The sequence below is a fragment of the Nicotiana tomentosiformis genome, chromosome 4 (genome assembly GCF_000390325.3).
Source record: "Nicotiana tomentosiformis chromosome 4, ASM39032v3, whole genome shotgun sequence".
Lineage (NCBI taxonomy): Eukaryota > Viridiplantae > Streptophyta > Magnoliopsida > Solanales > Solanaceae > Nicotiana > Nicotiana tomentosiformis.
This window is the reverse complement of record NC_090815.1, coordinates 39,688,472-39,704,111: the sequence shown is the minus strand read 5'-3', so window position 1 is coordinate 39,704,111 and position 15,640 is coordinate 39,688,472. Positions and strand designations below refer to the sequence as shown.

Sequence of the window (15,640 nt, the reverse complement as noted above, 5' to 3'; positions counted from 1 at the left end):
ACCCATTTTGTGAAGTAGTCTATAGCCACCAGAATGAACATATGTTCGTTTGAAGCAACAGGTTTAATTGGTCCAATGCCATCCATACCTCAAGCAGAGAAAGGCCAGGGCGAACTAGTTACATTGAGTTCGTTGGGCGGCACTCGTATCATATCAGCATGTATCTAGCATTGGTGACACCTTTGAAGATATTTGATGCAGTCTGTTTCTATAGTCATCTAGAAATACCCTGCTCTTAATATCTTCTTGGCCAAAACTAAACCATTCATGTGAGGTCCACAAGTTTCGGCATGTATTTCATCGAGCAATCTAGATGCCTCCTTGGCATAGACACATCACAGTAATCCCAAGTCGGGAGTTCTATATAGAATTCCTCTGCTTTGAAAGAAGTGGTTGGCCAATCTTCGAAGTGTGCGCTTCTGAGTGTGTGTAGCGTGTTCTGGATATTCTTCCTTTTCTAAGTACTCCTTGATGTCGTGGAACCACGGATTTCTGTCAGTCTCTTCTTCAACATGTGCACAATAAGCTGGCTGCTTATAAATTCCTATTGGTACAGGATCAATGAGATTCTTGTCTAGGTGTTGTATCATGGAAGAAAAAGTGGCTAACGCATCTGCGAACGCATTCTGAATCCTTGGAACATGTTTGAATTCTATCTTTGTGAACCTCTTGATCAGCTCCTGTACACAATGCATATATGGCAGTATTTTGGTATTCTTAGTAGCCCATTCTCGTAGTACCTGATATACCAATAAATTAGAATCTCTAATTACCACCAACTCCTGAAGGTTCAGGTTGACGGCCAGTCTGAGTCCCAAGATGCAGGCCTCGTATTTTGCCATATTGTTGGTGCACGGGAACCCGAGTTTTACGGATATCGAGTAGTGTTGACCGGTTTCTGACACTAAGACATCTCCGATACCCAATCCTTTGAAGTTTTCTGCTCCGTCGAAGAACATCCTCCAACCGTCGTATGCCTCGGTAATATCTTCTCCTATAAACGATACCTCATCGTCGGGAAAATATATTTTTAATGGTTCGTATTCTCCGTCTACGAGATTTTCTACCAAGTGATGCGCAAATGCTTTCCCTTTGACTGCCTTATGAGTTATATAGACGATGTCGAACTCACTCAGCAATATTTGCCACTTTGCTAACTTACTCGTAGGCATGGGTTTCTGAAAGATGTATTTTAGCAAATCCATCCTTGATATGAGATATGTGGTGTACCCATAGAAATAATGTCTCAACTTCTGTGCTATCCATGTCAAAGCGCAGCAGGTACATTCCAACAAAGGGTACCGAGTTTTGTAAGGTGTGAACTTCTTGCTCAAATAATATATCGCCTTTTCCTTCCTTCTAGTTTCATCATGTTGTCCTAGAATGCAACCAAAGGCCCCATCCAACATAGACAGATAAAGCAGCAGGGGTCTTACTGGTTCTGGTGGGACCAACACTGGCGGTTTAGATAAATACTCCTTGATTTTCTCGAAGGCTTTCTGGCATTCTTCAGTCCATCTTGTTGCATCATTTTTCCTTAGCATTTTGAAGATTGGCTCATATATCACCATTGATTGTGCTATAAAACGGTTGATATAATTGAGGCGCCCTAGAAAACTCATCGCATCTTTCTTATTCTTTGACGATGACAAATCTTAGATAGATTTGATTTTTGATAGGTCTAACTCAATACCTCGGCGGCTGACGATGAAACCTAACAACTTTCTAGCAGGGACTCCGAAGGAACATTTTGCAGGATTCAACTTCAAGTTGTATTTTCGAAGCCGGTCGAAAAATCTCTTCAAGTCTGCTGTGTGATCCAAATTCCTTTTAGATTTGATGATAATATCATCCACGTACACTTTTATTTCCCTTTGTATCATATCGTGGAAGATAGTCATCATGGCCCTCATGTAGGTAGCCCCGTCATTCTTCAAACAAAACGGCATCATTTTATAACAACATTTTCCCCATGGTGTGATAAAGGCGGTCTTTTCGGCATCCTCTTTATCCATCCAAATCTGATGGTATCCTGCGAAACAGTCGACAAAGTATTGAAATTGATTCTTGGCGCAGTTGTCAATTGGTATGTGTATGTTGGGCAGCGGTAAATCATCCTTAGGACTCGCTCTGTTCCGATCTCAGTAATTGACACATACTCTAACTTTCCCATCTTTTTTTGGAACTGGCACAATATTGGCTAACCAGGTTGGGTATTCGACCACTCGGAGAACCTTGGCTTTGATTTTCTTGGTGACCTCCTCTTTTATCTTCAAACTCATACTCAGATTGAACTTTCTGAGCTTCTATTTTACCGGCGGACACATAGGATTGGTGGGTAGCTTGTGAGCTACTATGGATGTGCTTAAACCAGTCATATCGTCGTAGGACCATGCGAAGATGTCTGCATGCTCCTTTAGAAACTTGATATACTCTTCCTTTTCTATCGGTGATAGATGGATGCTTATGCGAGTTTTCTTGGCTGTTTCAGAATCCCCTAAGTTAACGGTCTCAGTTTCCCCCAAATTAGACCTCAGTTTGTTTTCAAAGTTCTCTACTTCTTTGACAATTTCCTCCGGTATTACATCATCTTCCGGATCTTCTGAATCACTATCCTTATGTTGCGTTATCTCATTACATGTCATAGTCATAGGTTCATCAGAATATGTAATAATTATGCTGAAAAGAATGTAGAAAGATAATAATAAATATGAAAAACAATAATGCATTAATAAAACTTTAAAATGTCAACAAATATGACTCACTAGCTCGAGTAATTATTTCAAAACAAACTACTAGAAATTTCTTAAATGTTCAAAACAATTTGAAAATGAGTAATTCTAATTTACCAGGCTACCCAGGAACTCGGCAAGCCCGGGATGGTACAACGGTCCAGTTCTTGAGAATAACTCCTTCTTCCATTGTTTGAATAGTAAGATCCTCCTCCTCCTCCTCAACAATTGCACTGCAGTCCATGCCTTCTTCATCTAGAAACAGCTTCCTCATACAGGCCAAAACCTCATCTTCTTCGGTTCCCCACATCATGTTAGCTTGACGGAATGCCATGGCGGCATCCAATCCTGATGCTCTTGCATAGTGTATTCATATTCGAGTCCAAAGTTCGTGCCATGGTACTGTGGTTGTACGAGTTTAGTGATCCCTCGTAGCTTTTTGCCAAGACCCTTGCCTGGTTCATATCCCGTCCACATCAATATGCTTTCTATCTTCTTTCTCCACCATTGATCCTTTTCAATTGCATTCACCCGCTCAATGCGGTGATATGTTTCCCCACCCAACTTACTCAATGCTGTGACTGGAATGGTGTGGTTGGTATAGATAGGTTACTTCTGTCTCCATGAATGATTACCTCCTGATGATTCCATTTGACCTTCACTTCCTGGTGTAGAGTAGAAGCCACCGCCCCAGCTGCATGTTTCCATGGTCGTCCCAACAATAAGTTGTAAGTAGCAAATATATCTAGCACTTGGAACTCAACATCAAACCAAGTCGGACCCATCTGTAGACCAAGGTTGATTTCCCTGATAGTGGCTCTTTGAGATCCGTCAAATGCCTTCACATTCATGCTTCCCATTCGTATCTCATGCAGGCCTTTACCTAATCTTTTCAGAGTGGTCAGTGGGCATATGTTCAGGCTCGAACCTCCATCTATCAGGACCCTGGCAATGAACTTATCCTCAAATTGCACTGTGATGTGCAACGCCTTGTTGTGACTGAGTCATTCTGGTCGTAACCCATCTTCGTGGAAAGTGATTTTGTGACTCTCTAATACTTGTCCGACCATGTTAGCCATCTCTCCATTAGTGATGCCGGCGGGTACATAAGCTTCACTTAACACCTTCATCAAAGCATTCTTGTGCGTGTCTGATTTTTGCAGCAATGATAAGATGGATATATGAGCAGGGGTCTTGTTCAGGTGGTCAACAATAGAGTATTCTCTTACTTGTATATTCCTCCAAAGATTGTCAGTTCCAGTCTCAACAACCGGCGGTTTAGGTGCATCTTTCTTTCTTGTTCCTCCCAGATTCTCAGGTGTGTAAACTCTGCCAGTTCTAGTCATACCTTGCGCGGCGCCTGTTTCTTCCATTTTGGCTTTTTCCTTTCTTCTTACTTCCGCAACATAATCCTATGGGACGGCATCAGGCTCGTAAGATGGTGTGGAAGCTACCATTATAGTGAAAGGTGTAGCTATCTCAAATTCAAATGGTGCATGGGTTTGTACCCAACTGGCATGAGGGTGACCGGAGATGTTTTAGAAGCGTCTCCCTCTCGAATGAGTCCAATGGACCCTTACTGGTCCCACTCTTTATCACTTTTAATCATGTTCATTCCCTCACCTATGTGATCTGGGAGAGGGTTGTTGCGGACGTTCGGTAGAACTTTCTTTGCTTGTATAACCTTAGTGTCGATTAGTATCTGAATCTTGTCTTTCAACGTGCGGCATTCCTCAATGGTATGACCCTTTGTGACACAATGATAAGCACATGTTTTGTTAGGGTTGATCCATTGTGAAGGATTTTTCACAACAACGTCTAGAATAGGGGTGACGTAACTAGCGGCCTTCAGTCTTTCATATAGTTGGGCTATAGGTTCACCAATTGGGGTATATTATCTAGGAGGTCTGCGGTCGAGTTTTGGACGTGGATTTGGGTTTCTTTGGTGAGCAGGTAGAGCTAAATGGTAATATGCAGGTTGAGTGTTATAGGTATGGTAGGTGGTGGAAGGGTATTGGTATTTTGGGGGTGAGGATTGATACGTGGATGGAGGTTTTTGGTATGTGAGGGGAGACTTAGGGCCATGGGCTACCATCACAACACCCACTTCTTTATTCTTTGAGATACCTCCTGATTGCAAATCTTTATTCGTGGCCTGCAGCGCCTCGAAATTAGTTACCATCGCACTCTTGATCCCTTCTTCTATCCTCTCTCCAAGATTGATGATGTCCGAGAACTTGTGATTCTCGATGACCATCAAACTTTCATAATACTGCGGATCTTGAGCTCTAACAAAGAACTTGTTGATTTGTTCTTCTTCAAGTACTGGCCTTACCATTGCGGCCTCTGATCTCCAACGAGTAGCATACTTGCGGAAGGTTTCTGTCGATTTCTTCTTGAGGTTTTGAATGTAGGAAACGTCTAGCGCGTTATCTGTGTTGAACCTCAATCTATCCATGAAGTCTGATGCCATACTTATCCAATTTTCCCACTTCTTCGGGTTTTGATTGATATACCAAGACAAAGAGTCTCTTGTAAGGCTTTGCATAAACATTTTCATGTGGATTTGTTCATTCTTACCCACTCCTACAAGCTTGTCGCAATATGTTCTTAGATTCACCTTCGGATCACCAGTGCCATCGAACATTTCGAACTTTGGAGGTTTGTATACACAGATCTTTGTAATTCAGACCTTCAACACCTTTCCCACCTTCAACACTCTGGACCCTCTCTGTGAGTTTCTTGAGTTCCTCCGCCATGTTTCTAATGAGAAGGTCCTTCTCAGTCGATTTGGGTATGTATACAGTTGATCATTGGTCGAGTTTTGGGGATCGAAAGTAGGTTATGGTGCATTTTAGGGAGTGTGATATATAGTGGTTTGTAGGTACTGAGTTGGATGATGGTGATATTGTTGAGGGGATTGCACTGGTGGTGGTTTAAGGTTCTGGGGAGGTGCGGGATTATGATACTGTTGTGATGCGGGAGGATTTGGAGCCATGGGTGGTGGATTCTGGTTTTGTGTGTTTTGTTGTGGTGTTTGGTTATGGGCAGTCGGGTTTTGCTGGTTGATGTCGGGAACATTGAGAGTAAGGGAAAGGTTTCCCAGATTTCGGACCTGCTCAAGCTCACCCTGTAGTTCCAGGATATTCTGCTCTAAATATAAGACCAATTCATTCTACCCCAGAGTGCTTCTACCATCTGAAGTTCCAACATTTTCTGCCATAGTAGCATTATCTTTCCGGATACTACTTAAATCATCCATTTTCCCTTTGCCCTTACTTTTGCCTTTCTGGTCGCTAGGTGGAGGACCTCTGGATCTAGTGTGGTATGCTGATGATGCCATTATGCACGGACCAACCTTTGGGAATGGGAATAATCAGAAAGAAAGGAAAAAACAAAAGGTAACCAAGTCATTAAGGTAAAATGAAAGAGTGTTCGCAATATTTAAACATGTTTCAAAAAGTCATGCAATAATTGGCGTCCTAATTTAGGGACCTCATTGTGTCCGAGGTAGGCCTAAGCGACACATAGACTTGGAGAAAATTGGTGCCAACATTTGCTTCATTTCATTAATGCGAAAATGAGCCAAAACAATCTTTTACTAAATCGACAATAATAAAATAAAGTTACTAATGTTATTTATCCTTATTACATCGAAATCTAATCTAAGCTAGAAAGTAGTAAAGAACATCATCTCCTAATCTACGTGGTCCCTGAAGGAGCTTCTCCATGCTTGGCTCTTTTGACTGCATCAATCATGTTTCCCAGATCACGCATATCCAGCAACAAGTAAACTTTTGCCATCTTTCCTTCTTCATCGTCGTCCATGCCTTGACAATCCGAAAGTCTCTTTCTCATGTTCCCTTCTAGCTCCATCAGTCATTTTTCTAGGTATTCCAGTCTTTCTGTTGATTTAGTGGCAATCTCCTTTCATTCCCTTTTCGCCTCCATGTTCACTTTGTGCTACTCGATATGTTTAGCTTCGGACTCGAACACCCTTTTGCATAGCCTCTTGTACTTCATTTGTGCCTCATCTACTTCATCTATGATCCTATCCTTCAGGTTGACTCCTGGTTTGATGTCCCCAGCTATATCGTCTTCCAGCCATGATAGATTGTAGTACATATGACGGGTGTGATACCTATCTGGCTCAATAGTTTCTCCTTCCATAATGATTTGCGCTTCGAACTTGAACGGGATGACATCTCCCTTGAAATCTGCCTTGTACTGGACCATGTTATAAACCCGAGGTATGACTTATTTTCTTCCAGCTTATCTCATTACCTTATAGGAGCATAAAGGTAGATATCTCGCAGCCCAATCAGTACCATGTGAGTAGTTCTTTTTGATCTGATGATGAAATCACTACTAGGAAACCATTCAAACATCCAATGCACTTGCTTGTCTGTCATATTGCTAAAGAAACACACCAAACTTACAGCATTTCAAGGCTTAGCAAACCTATCTGGAATAAACGTCATTTTCTTTGGGTGATAGTTGACGATACTCACCCCTCTGAAAGTGTTCCAGTAGCCAGACTTGTAGCAATAGATTGCAACCCTTAAAGTGTCCAAACCCATGCTTGTACCGATCTAGAGCACGGTACATCTCAGCTAAGATCATTGGGATAATAGTATAAGTTTGTCCTTCGATACCATCCATTAAGGTCCTGGAGACCATGGCTAAGCGAGTATGAATTATTCCCCCTTTCATTGGAAAGATCAACAACCCCAGGAAGCAGATAATGAAAACATAAACCCGGCGATGCACCCATCCTAAAGAAGTAATGGCTAGTTAAACATGATAAAGACGATATGACTGTCTATGCCCATAACGCCCGTAAAGAAACTCAACAGGGATGTATGATTTCTTCAGACAGAGCAGTTCATCCTACTTCTTAGAACCCAACATTTTCAGAAAACTGTGGGGAGTGCGATTCTCTGGTACTAGAAGTCCTGGACTATCCCATGGTAACTTGGTGAAACCTCCTATTTCTTCTAAGAGAGGAGTCATTTCTATATTGTCGAATCGAAAAACAACTCGTTTCTCATCCCAGAATATGGTAGCAGCCTCGATCAATTCCCTATTTGGTTGAATGTTCAGCAAAGATGGCAGGTCACCAAGTACTCTCCTCACATGATTCTTGTCACAAAGCGCAAGGTCTTTCTACCAGTCAAGTAGAAAAGGTAGGATACTCTGGACAATACCGAATCTGGGGATTTCGTGTTTCATTTTCTGCAAACAAATAAGAGTTAGCTGCATTTTTGTATAAGGTTCCCACATCCAATAGATAAGGAATCTTGCCCTATAACCCCTCCAGATTCAACTACTTACGCAATAATGATCAACATATTGGCATTCTTTATCCAAGTAATGCACATAACATGATAGTGTCCTTTGGGATTATGGAAATCCCGTTGGACTTTGGACAAGGTTTATCTAACAGCGTCGTTACGTTAATAACGCTTCAACCCATACTAGGTTTAGCATGATGCATGCACATTTCAAATTGGAGTGGGGTTTCTAGAGGGGTCTAGACTAGTACTCTCAAGTGGACAACTTGAGAGGAAAAGGCACGGGACCGTCGACTGCACCGCCGATCGACTAGTCTGCCGCAAATAAGCCCTTTGAATTTAAAATAGTGATTTCAGGAAAGCGCGGACACTCATCAAGCGATGCTATGTTGATAATAAGCACGAGTGGAGTATGATGTAGAGCATGCAGTATGCAAAGAATAATAGCACATTGCCAAGTATTTGTATGATAAAAGTATAAAAAACCAATAAATAACATAGTAAAGACGAACATGAAAAGAAGAGAAAATAAAGAAAAGACAAAAGAGAGAAGTCAGTTTAGCTCATGAAAATATGCGAGAATGTAATTAAGAAGGTAGAGAAATTGGGATAGGAGAGTCATAATATAGCAGTCTTTGACAAGATTAAGGATATGGCGAGAGGTCACACAATGTCAGAGCGAATAAAGGAAAAGAAGGGAAGGGATGCGCATGTCATAGTATTTTAAAACAAAGAAGGAAATTAATCCACATAAGTCAAGTTCGTTATGGTGAGAGCCTAAGTATGTCCCCAGCAGACTCGACATGCTGTCGCGTCCTGTTTTCTCACGAAAGCGGGTTTCGACGTGTGAAAACTCTTTTAAAGGAAGGTAATTAAAAGAGAAGAGTCGCCACCTAATGATTTTAAGGTGCATTAGGGCACCTATTTGCAAATAACTCTGTTTGACTAGTCAAGGCTACCAAAGATCGGGTAAGGGCTCAAATTACCTCAAAGAGAAGGTGTTAGGCACTCTTTGAGGTCCACAACTGTGGGTCCCGACCAAACTTTAAACTATGTGGATTATGTAATAAGGCTAGGTGATCAAATAAATAAAGGGTAATTTAGAAGTCGAAGAGACTTATTATAACACATGAGAATCGGTACAGATATTAATGACTACAAGGATGCAACCACATTGATCTATGTTAAATGACTAAGTGTTAATAACAAGTACATAAAGAAAGGGGGTCCTATGTTTTTTAGCCTAAAGGATCACCCCGTGCACCATAAATAATATTTTGCAACTCTCTTAAGGTGGGGGTTGCTCATATTATTCAGCGGGCACAGACTATCATTTCCTGCTACCCAATTACTATGATGTGGTTGTTACTTAAAGGCGCTCTAATTTAATTCTAAATCGTACCCTAAGTGTACACTACCCATCCCATATCTATGGTCCATGAGGCTTTGCACCTACTATTAGGCGGTTCTAGACTCAGCTTAGGTTGCTCAAAATGATAAAACTAGTCGACATTCAAAACAGATAGGACTTCACGTAAAGACAATTAAAGGCCCAAGTTAGCCTCCACACATAAATAACAAATGTACGCGGGTAGTTCAGGAAATATATAATTTCAAAATCAAAATTTAAAGTCCTATAGGCATGGTTTCCAGATGATCCTGGATTCCAGTATTATATAAGCAGCTTATAGGCAGGTTAAAACATCGCAAGTCCTATTGGCATGATTTTTAATTGTTGGTGAGATGATAAAGCGATATGAGTTACCAGATTACTAATGCTGATTTTATAAGCGCGCTCCTCAGACGTTAATATCCACATTGATCTATGTTAAATGACTAAGTGTTAATAACAAGTACATAAAGAAAGGGGGTCCTATGTTTTTTAGCCTAAAGGATCACCCCGTGCACCATAAATAATATTTTGCAACTCTCTTAAGGTGGGGGTTGCTCATATTATTCAGCGGGCACAGACTATCATTTCCTGCTACCCAATTACTATGATGTGGTTGTTACTTAAAGGCGCTCTAATTTAATTCTAAATCGTACCCTAAGTGTACACTACCCATCCCATATCTATGGTCCATGAGGCTTTGCACCTACTATTAGGCGGTTCTAGACTCAGCTTAGGTTGCTCAAAATGATAAAACTAGTCGACATTCAAAACAGATAGGACTTCACGTAAAGACAATTAAAGGCCCAAGTTAGCCTCCACACATAAATAACAAATGTACGCGGGTAGTTCAGGAAATATATAATTTCAAAATCAAAATTTAAAGTCCTATAGGCATGGTTTCCAGATGATCCTGGATTCCAGTATTATATAAGCAGCTTATAGGCAGGTTAAAACATCGCAAGTCCTATTGTTATGATTTTTAATTGTTGGTGAGATGATAAAGCGATATGAGTTACCAGATTACTAATGCTGATTTTATAAGCGCGCTCCTCAGACGTTAATATCCTATAGGCATGGTTTCTAACAGTTACATAATTAGTCAGTAAGACGGCTTTGAAGGTATAGTACTAACAACGTTAATCTCATAAAAAATGTTCTTATGTGTGCAATAACATCCTATAGACAGGATTTCTAACAATTGAAAATTAGGCTTGAAGTTTAGACATATAATCTAGGCGGAGAAGTTTAGTAAAAACAACGGAAACAGTCAATTAAAGATTAGAATTCTATAGTCATGATATTGTCACGACCCAAAAATCACACCTGTCGTGATTGCGCCTATCCCGATACTAGGCAAGCCGACAACATCAATAATCCACAATTTCTTTTAAATATGGGAAACATAATAATTAATTTAAGGGGAAAAATCCCACCAATACTGAATTTACTTTACTCCCAAAACCCGGTGTCATTGACTACATGAGTATCTATACATTACAAGTCTGGAAAATACGATCTATAACAGTCTAAGACCAAATACAGTAAACAAGAAAATAGGAAAGGAGAGACAAGGTCTGTGAAACATGACAGCTACCTCTGAATCTCCAAAAAATCGACTGTGTGACTAATCAACACCCACAATATCCGAGATCACCTGGATATGCACACGAAGTGCAGGGTGTAGTATGAGTACAACCAACTCAGTAAGTAACAATAATAAATAAAGAATTGAAAGTAGTGACGAGCTTCTAAGTTAAGTCCAATTACAGTACTTTCTAACATAAAAGGGTAGGCATGCTGTCAAGTTCAACATTTAAAACTCCACGGTAATTTCATATCAACTTCGACTGAAACAGAAAAGAATGTCTTTTAGAAAGTTTTCCAAATCAATGATATATAACAGCTGAAATGCAGCAATAATGAAATCAATGCATCCTCTCAGAGCAACAATCACTCAATCCGCCCATTCACTCCAACCTCAAAGTCACTCTTTCCTCACAGTCACTCTTTCCTCATAGTCACTTATTCCTCACAGTCACTCGACACTCGCACTCAGTAGGTACCTGCGCTCACTGGGGGTGTGTACAGACTCCGGAGGGGCTCCTTCAGCCCAAGAGCTATATCAAGTCAATCATCGCATAAATCAATGAAACATGTTGCGGCGTGCAGCCGGATCCTTAAATATACTCAAAATTAGGCCCACGGCCTCACTCAGTTATCAACCTTTCCAGTCTCTCGGGCTCTCAAAAATCATGATAAGCAGCCCAACAACAATTATATGATGCATCAATAATAAATAAGAGAGACTAAGGTAAATATGTGCAAATAGAACTGTGACTGAGTGCAAAACAACAATTTAGCAAATAATTTCACAAGTACATGACCTCTGTGGGCCCAACAGTGTAAACATATGATTTAAACATGATTCATAGATCAATTTCTCCAATACGGGAAAAAATGTATGGATATCAACTTATTTTTCAACTACATAGCTCCATGAAATTGACCGAGTCATAATTCCTATAGTGCACGCCCACATGCCAGTCACCTACCATGTGTGTCACCTTAAAACCAAACATATAATATATATTCCGGGGTTTCATACACTCAAGACCAAATTTAGAACTGTTACTTACATCAAACCATGAAATTCTTTATTCTACTATGTCTTTGCCACGAGAATTGGTCTCCGAAAGCCTCGTATCTAGCCACAATAAATTCGATTCAGTCAATACCAATTATTGTAGTTAAATCCATAAGGAAATACTAATTTTTCAATAAAAATCCGAAATTAACTCAAAAATTGCCTGTGGGGCCCACATCTCGGAACCCGACAGAAGTTACAAAATATGAACGCCCATCCCACCACGAGTCTAACCATGCAAATTTTACCAAATTCCGATATCAACTCGACCCTCAAATCTTCAATTAAAGTCTTTGAAGATTTCTACCATTTTCAACCCAATCTTTACCCATTTGAGCTCAACAATCTTTCCATAAACCTTATTGATACATATAAATAATACTCTTACACCCAAGAATTATAATCTTACTCACCCATCTTTACCCAAAAAATCAAAATTGAAGAATTGGGAGGAGAAATTCTTACCTCTTTAAAGCCCTAGCAAGATCCTTGTGAAATCTTCAAGTCTTGAACAAGAATTGATGAACAATTGACTAAGTCTTCACTTTCTCTCTCTAGAACACTCTCCCTTCTCTCTAAAAATGTTAGATTTTTGCTCCAAAATGAGCTTCAAGGGCTATAAATCAAAGTTGGGTCGGGTCAAAAATTAGAAAGAATTGAAGCCCCGACGCAGATTTGCGATCGCATAACATGTATGCGGTCCGCAAACTGACTGCATAATTGAAGCTCCAAAAACGAAGGTCACCCGTTTAGGTCTGCGGTGATTATGCGGCCGCATACCTGTTCTTCAGTCGCATAATGCACCGCAGAACAGGTCTGCGGTCACATAATGCACCACAGATTTCCTCTGATCTTGCCTCATATCTGCTTCACTCTGTGGCCATTATGCGGTCCGCAGAGTGATTCTGCGACCACATAGTTGGCCGCAGAAATGTCCTCTTCTGCCGAAAATTTTCCTTTACTCTTAAGTGCATTGTTCAACCCAAAACGTCTGAGCCGCGGCAGATTTCCTCAAATCTTGCCTCACATCTATAACCTTTGTACTAATTGATCTACCTCGGCACCACAAAACCTTAATTTCCTTAGCAAAATTTCTCCGGGGTCGTAACACATAAGTCCACATCCGGTCAACCTTTTCAACTTAAATTCTAAACCTTGGAACTAAGTGTTCCAAATCATTACAAAACCTCACCGGACCCGAACCAATTACCCCCGGCAAGCCAAATAACAACCGTAAATCACAATTTGAGCAGTAAATGGGGGAACGGGGTTGTAATACTCAAAACGACTGGTCGGGTCGGTATATTCTCCCTCTCTTAAACAAACATTCGTCCTCGAACAGGTTTAGAATTATACCAGGAGTCTCAAAGAGGTGTGGATATTTACTCTGTATAACCCACTCAGTCTCCCAAGTAGCTTCTCCGACTGGCTGGCCTCTCCACTGCACCTTCACTGAAGCTATGTTCTTTGATTTCTACTTCCAAACCTGCCGGTCTAAAATAGCCACCGGCTCCACATCATAAGTCAAATTACCGTCAGACTGCACTGTACTGAAATCCAAAATATGAGACGGATCCCCGACATACTTTCGGAGCATGGATACATGGAACACTGGATGAACACCTGATAGACTAGGTGGCAAAGCAAGTTCATAAGCCACATCTCCAATCTTCGTAAATATTACAAAAGGCCCAATATACTGAGGTCTCAACTTGTCCCTCTTCCCGAACCTCAACACACCCTTCATGGGAGAAATCTTGAGCAGAACCTTCTCCCCAACCATGTAAGCAACATCACGGACCTTCCAGTCGGCATAACTCTTCTGTCCAGACTGCACCATGCGAAGCCGCTCTTGAATCAATTTAACCTTCTCCAAAGCATCCTTAACCAAATCAGTACCCAATAGTCTAGTGTCACCCGGATCAAACAAACCCACCGGAGACCGACACCGTCTCCCATATAAAGCCTCATACGGAGCCATCTAAATGCTCAATTGGTAGCTGTTATTGTAAGCAAACTCCACGAGTGGCAGAAATCGATCTCAAGAACTCCCAAAATCAATGACACAAGCACGTAGCATATCCCCCAATATTTGAATAGTGCGCTCGGACTTTCCGTCCATCTGAGGGTGAAATGTTGTACTCAACTGAACCTGTGTGCCCACAATTATGATGTAAACAGTGTGCCCCGATCTGAAATGATGGACACTGGCACACCGTGTAGGCGAACAATCTTGCGGATATAAATCTCAGCCAACCGCTCCGAAGAATAAGTAGTACCAACTCGAATGAAATGTGTGGAATTGGTCAACCAATCTACGATCACCTAAACAACATCAAACTTTCTCAAAGTCTGTGGGAGCCCAACTACGAAGTCCATGGTAATACGCTCCCACTTCCACTCTAAAATTTTAAGTTTCTGAAGCAATCCGCCCGGTCTATGATATTCGTATTTCACTTGTTGACAATTTAAACACCGAGCTACAAACCCAACTATATCTTTCTTCATTCGCCTCCACCAATAGTGCTACCTCAAATCGTGATACATCTTCGCAGCACCTGGATGAATGGAGTACCGCGAACTGTGAGCTTCCTGGAGAATCAACTCATGCAACCCATCTACATTAGGCACACATAGCCTGCCCTGCATCCATAATACACCGTCATCTTTAATAGTGATTTCCTTGGCATCACCGTGATGAACTGTGTCCTTAAGGACAAGCAGATGAGGATCGTCATATTAGCGCTCTCTGATACGATCATATAAATATGACCGAGAAACCACACAAGCCAAAACTCGACTTGTCTCGAAAATATCCAATCTAACAAACTGGTTGGCCAAGGCCTGAACATCCAAGGCTAAAGGCCTCTCTGCTACAGGTAAGTATGCTAAGCTGCCCAAACTCTCCATCTTACGACTCAAGGCATCAGCCACCACATTGGCCTTTCCGGGATGATAGAGAATGGTGATATCATAATCCTTAAGAAACTCCAACCACCTCCGCTGCCGCAAATTAAGATCCTTCTGTTTAAATAAATGTTGTAGACTCCGATGATCAGTATATACCTTATAATGGACACCGTACAAGTAATACCGCCAAATTTTCAAGGCATGAACAATAGCTGCTAACTCAAGGTCATGGACCGGATAATTCTTCTTTTGTACCTTTAACTGTCTGGATGCATAGGCATCACCTTACTATCTTGCATCAATACTGCACCGAGACCAATACGCAACGCGTCACAATGTACAGTATAAGACCCTGAACTTGTAGGCAACACCAATACTAGAGTTGTAGTCAAAGCTGTCTTGAGCTTCTGAAAGCTCTCTTCATATTCATCTGACCACCTGAATGCACCACCTTTCTGGGTCAATTTAGTCATAGGCGATGCAATAGACGAGAAACCCTCTACGAAGTGACGATAATAACCGGCCAAGCCAAGAAAACTTTGAATCTCGGTAACTGAAGATGGTCTGGGCCAACTCTGAACTATCTCTATTTTCTTCGGATCCACCTTAATTTCTTCACTAGACACTATGTGTCCCAAGAATGCCACCGAACTAATCCAGAACTCAC

General features: G+C 41.2%; 2 protein-coding genes across 2 annotated transcripts; both read right to left on the bottom strand.

Annotated features, from left to right (window-relative positions):
• Nucleotides 1-335: 335 nt before the first annotated feature.
• Nucleotides 336-1,949, bottom strand: LOC138909538 (uncharacterized). The gene is made up of 3 exons (XM_070200742.1): nucleotides 1,694-1,949; nucleotides 1,437-1,579; nucleotides 336-740 (listed from the first exon to the last, which is right to left on the bottom strand). Exons 1-3 carry the CDS (start codon nucleotides 1,947-1,949, stop codon nucleotides 336-338), a joined length of 804 nt encoding a protein of 267 aa, XP_070056843.1.
• A 2,195-nt stretch (nucleotides 1,950-4,144) lies between these two features.
• On the bottom strand, nucleotides 4,145-5,491 carry LOC138909537 (uncharacterized). The gene is made up of 3 exons (XM_070200741.1): nucleotides 5,425-5,491; nucleotides 4,860-5,318; nucleotides 4,145-4,182 (listed from the first exon to the last, which is right to left on the bottom strand). Exons 1-3 carry the CDS (start codon nucleotides 5,489-5,491, stop codon nucleotides 4,145-4,147), a joined length of 564 nt encoding a protein of 187 aa, XP_070056842.1.
• Nucleotides 5,492-15,640: the final 10,149 nt, after the last annotated feature.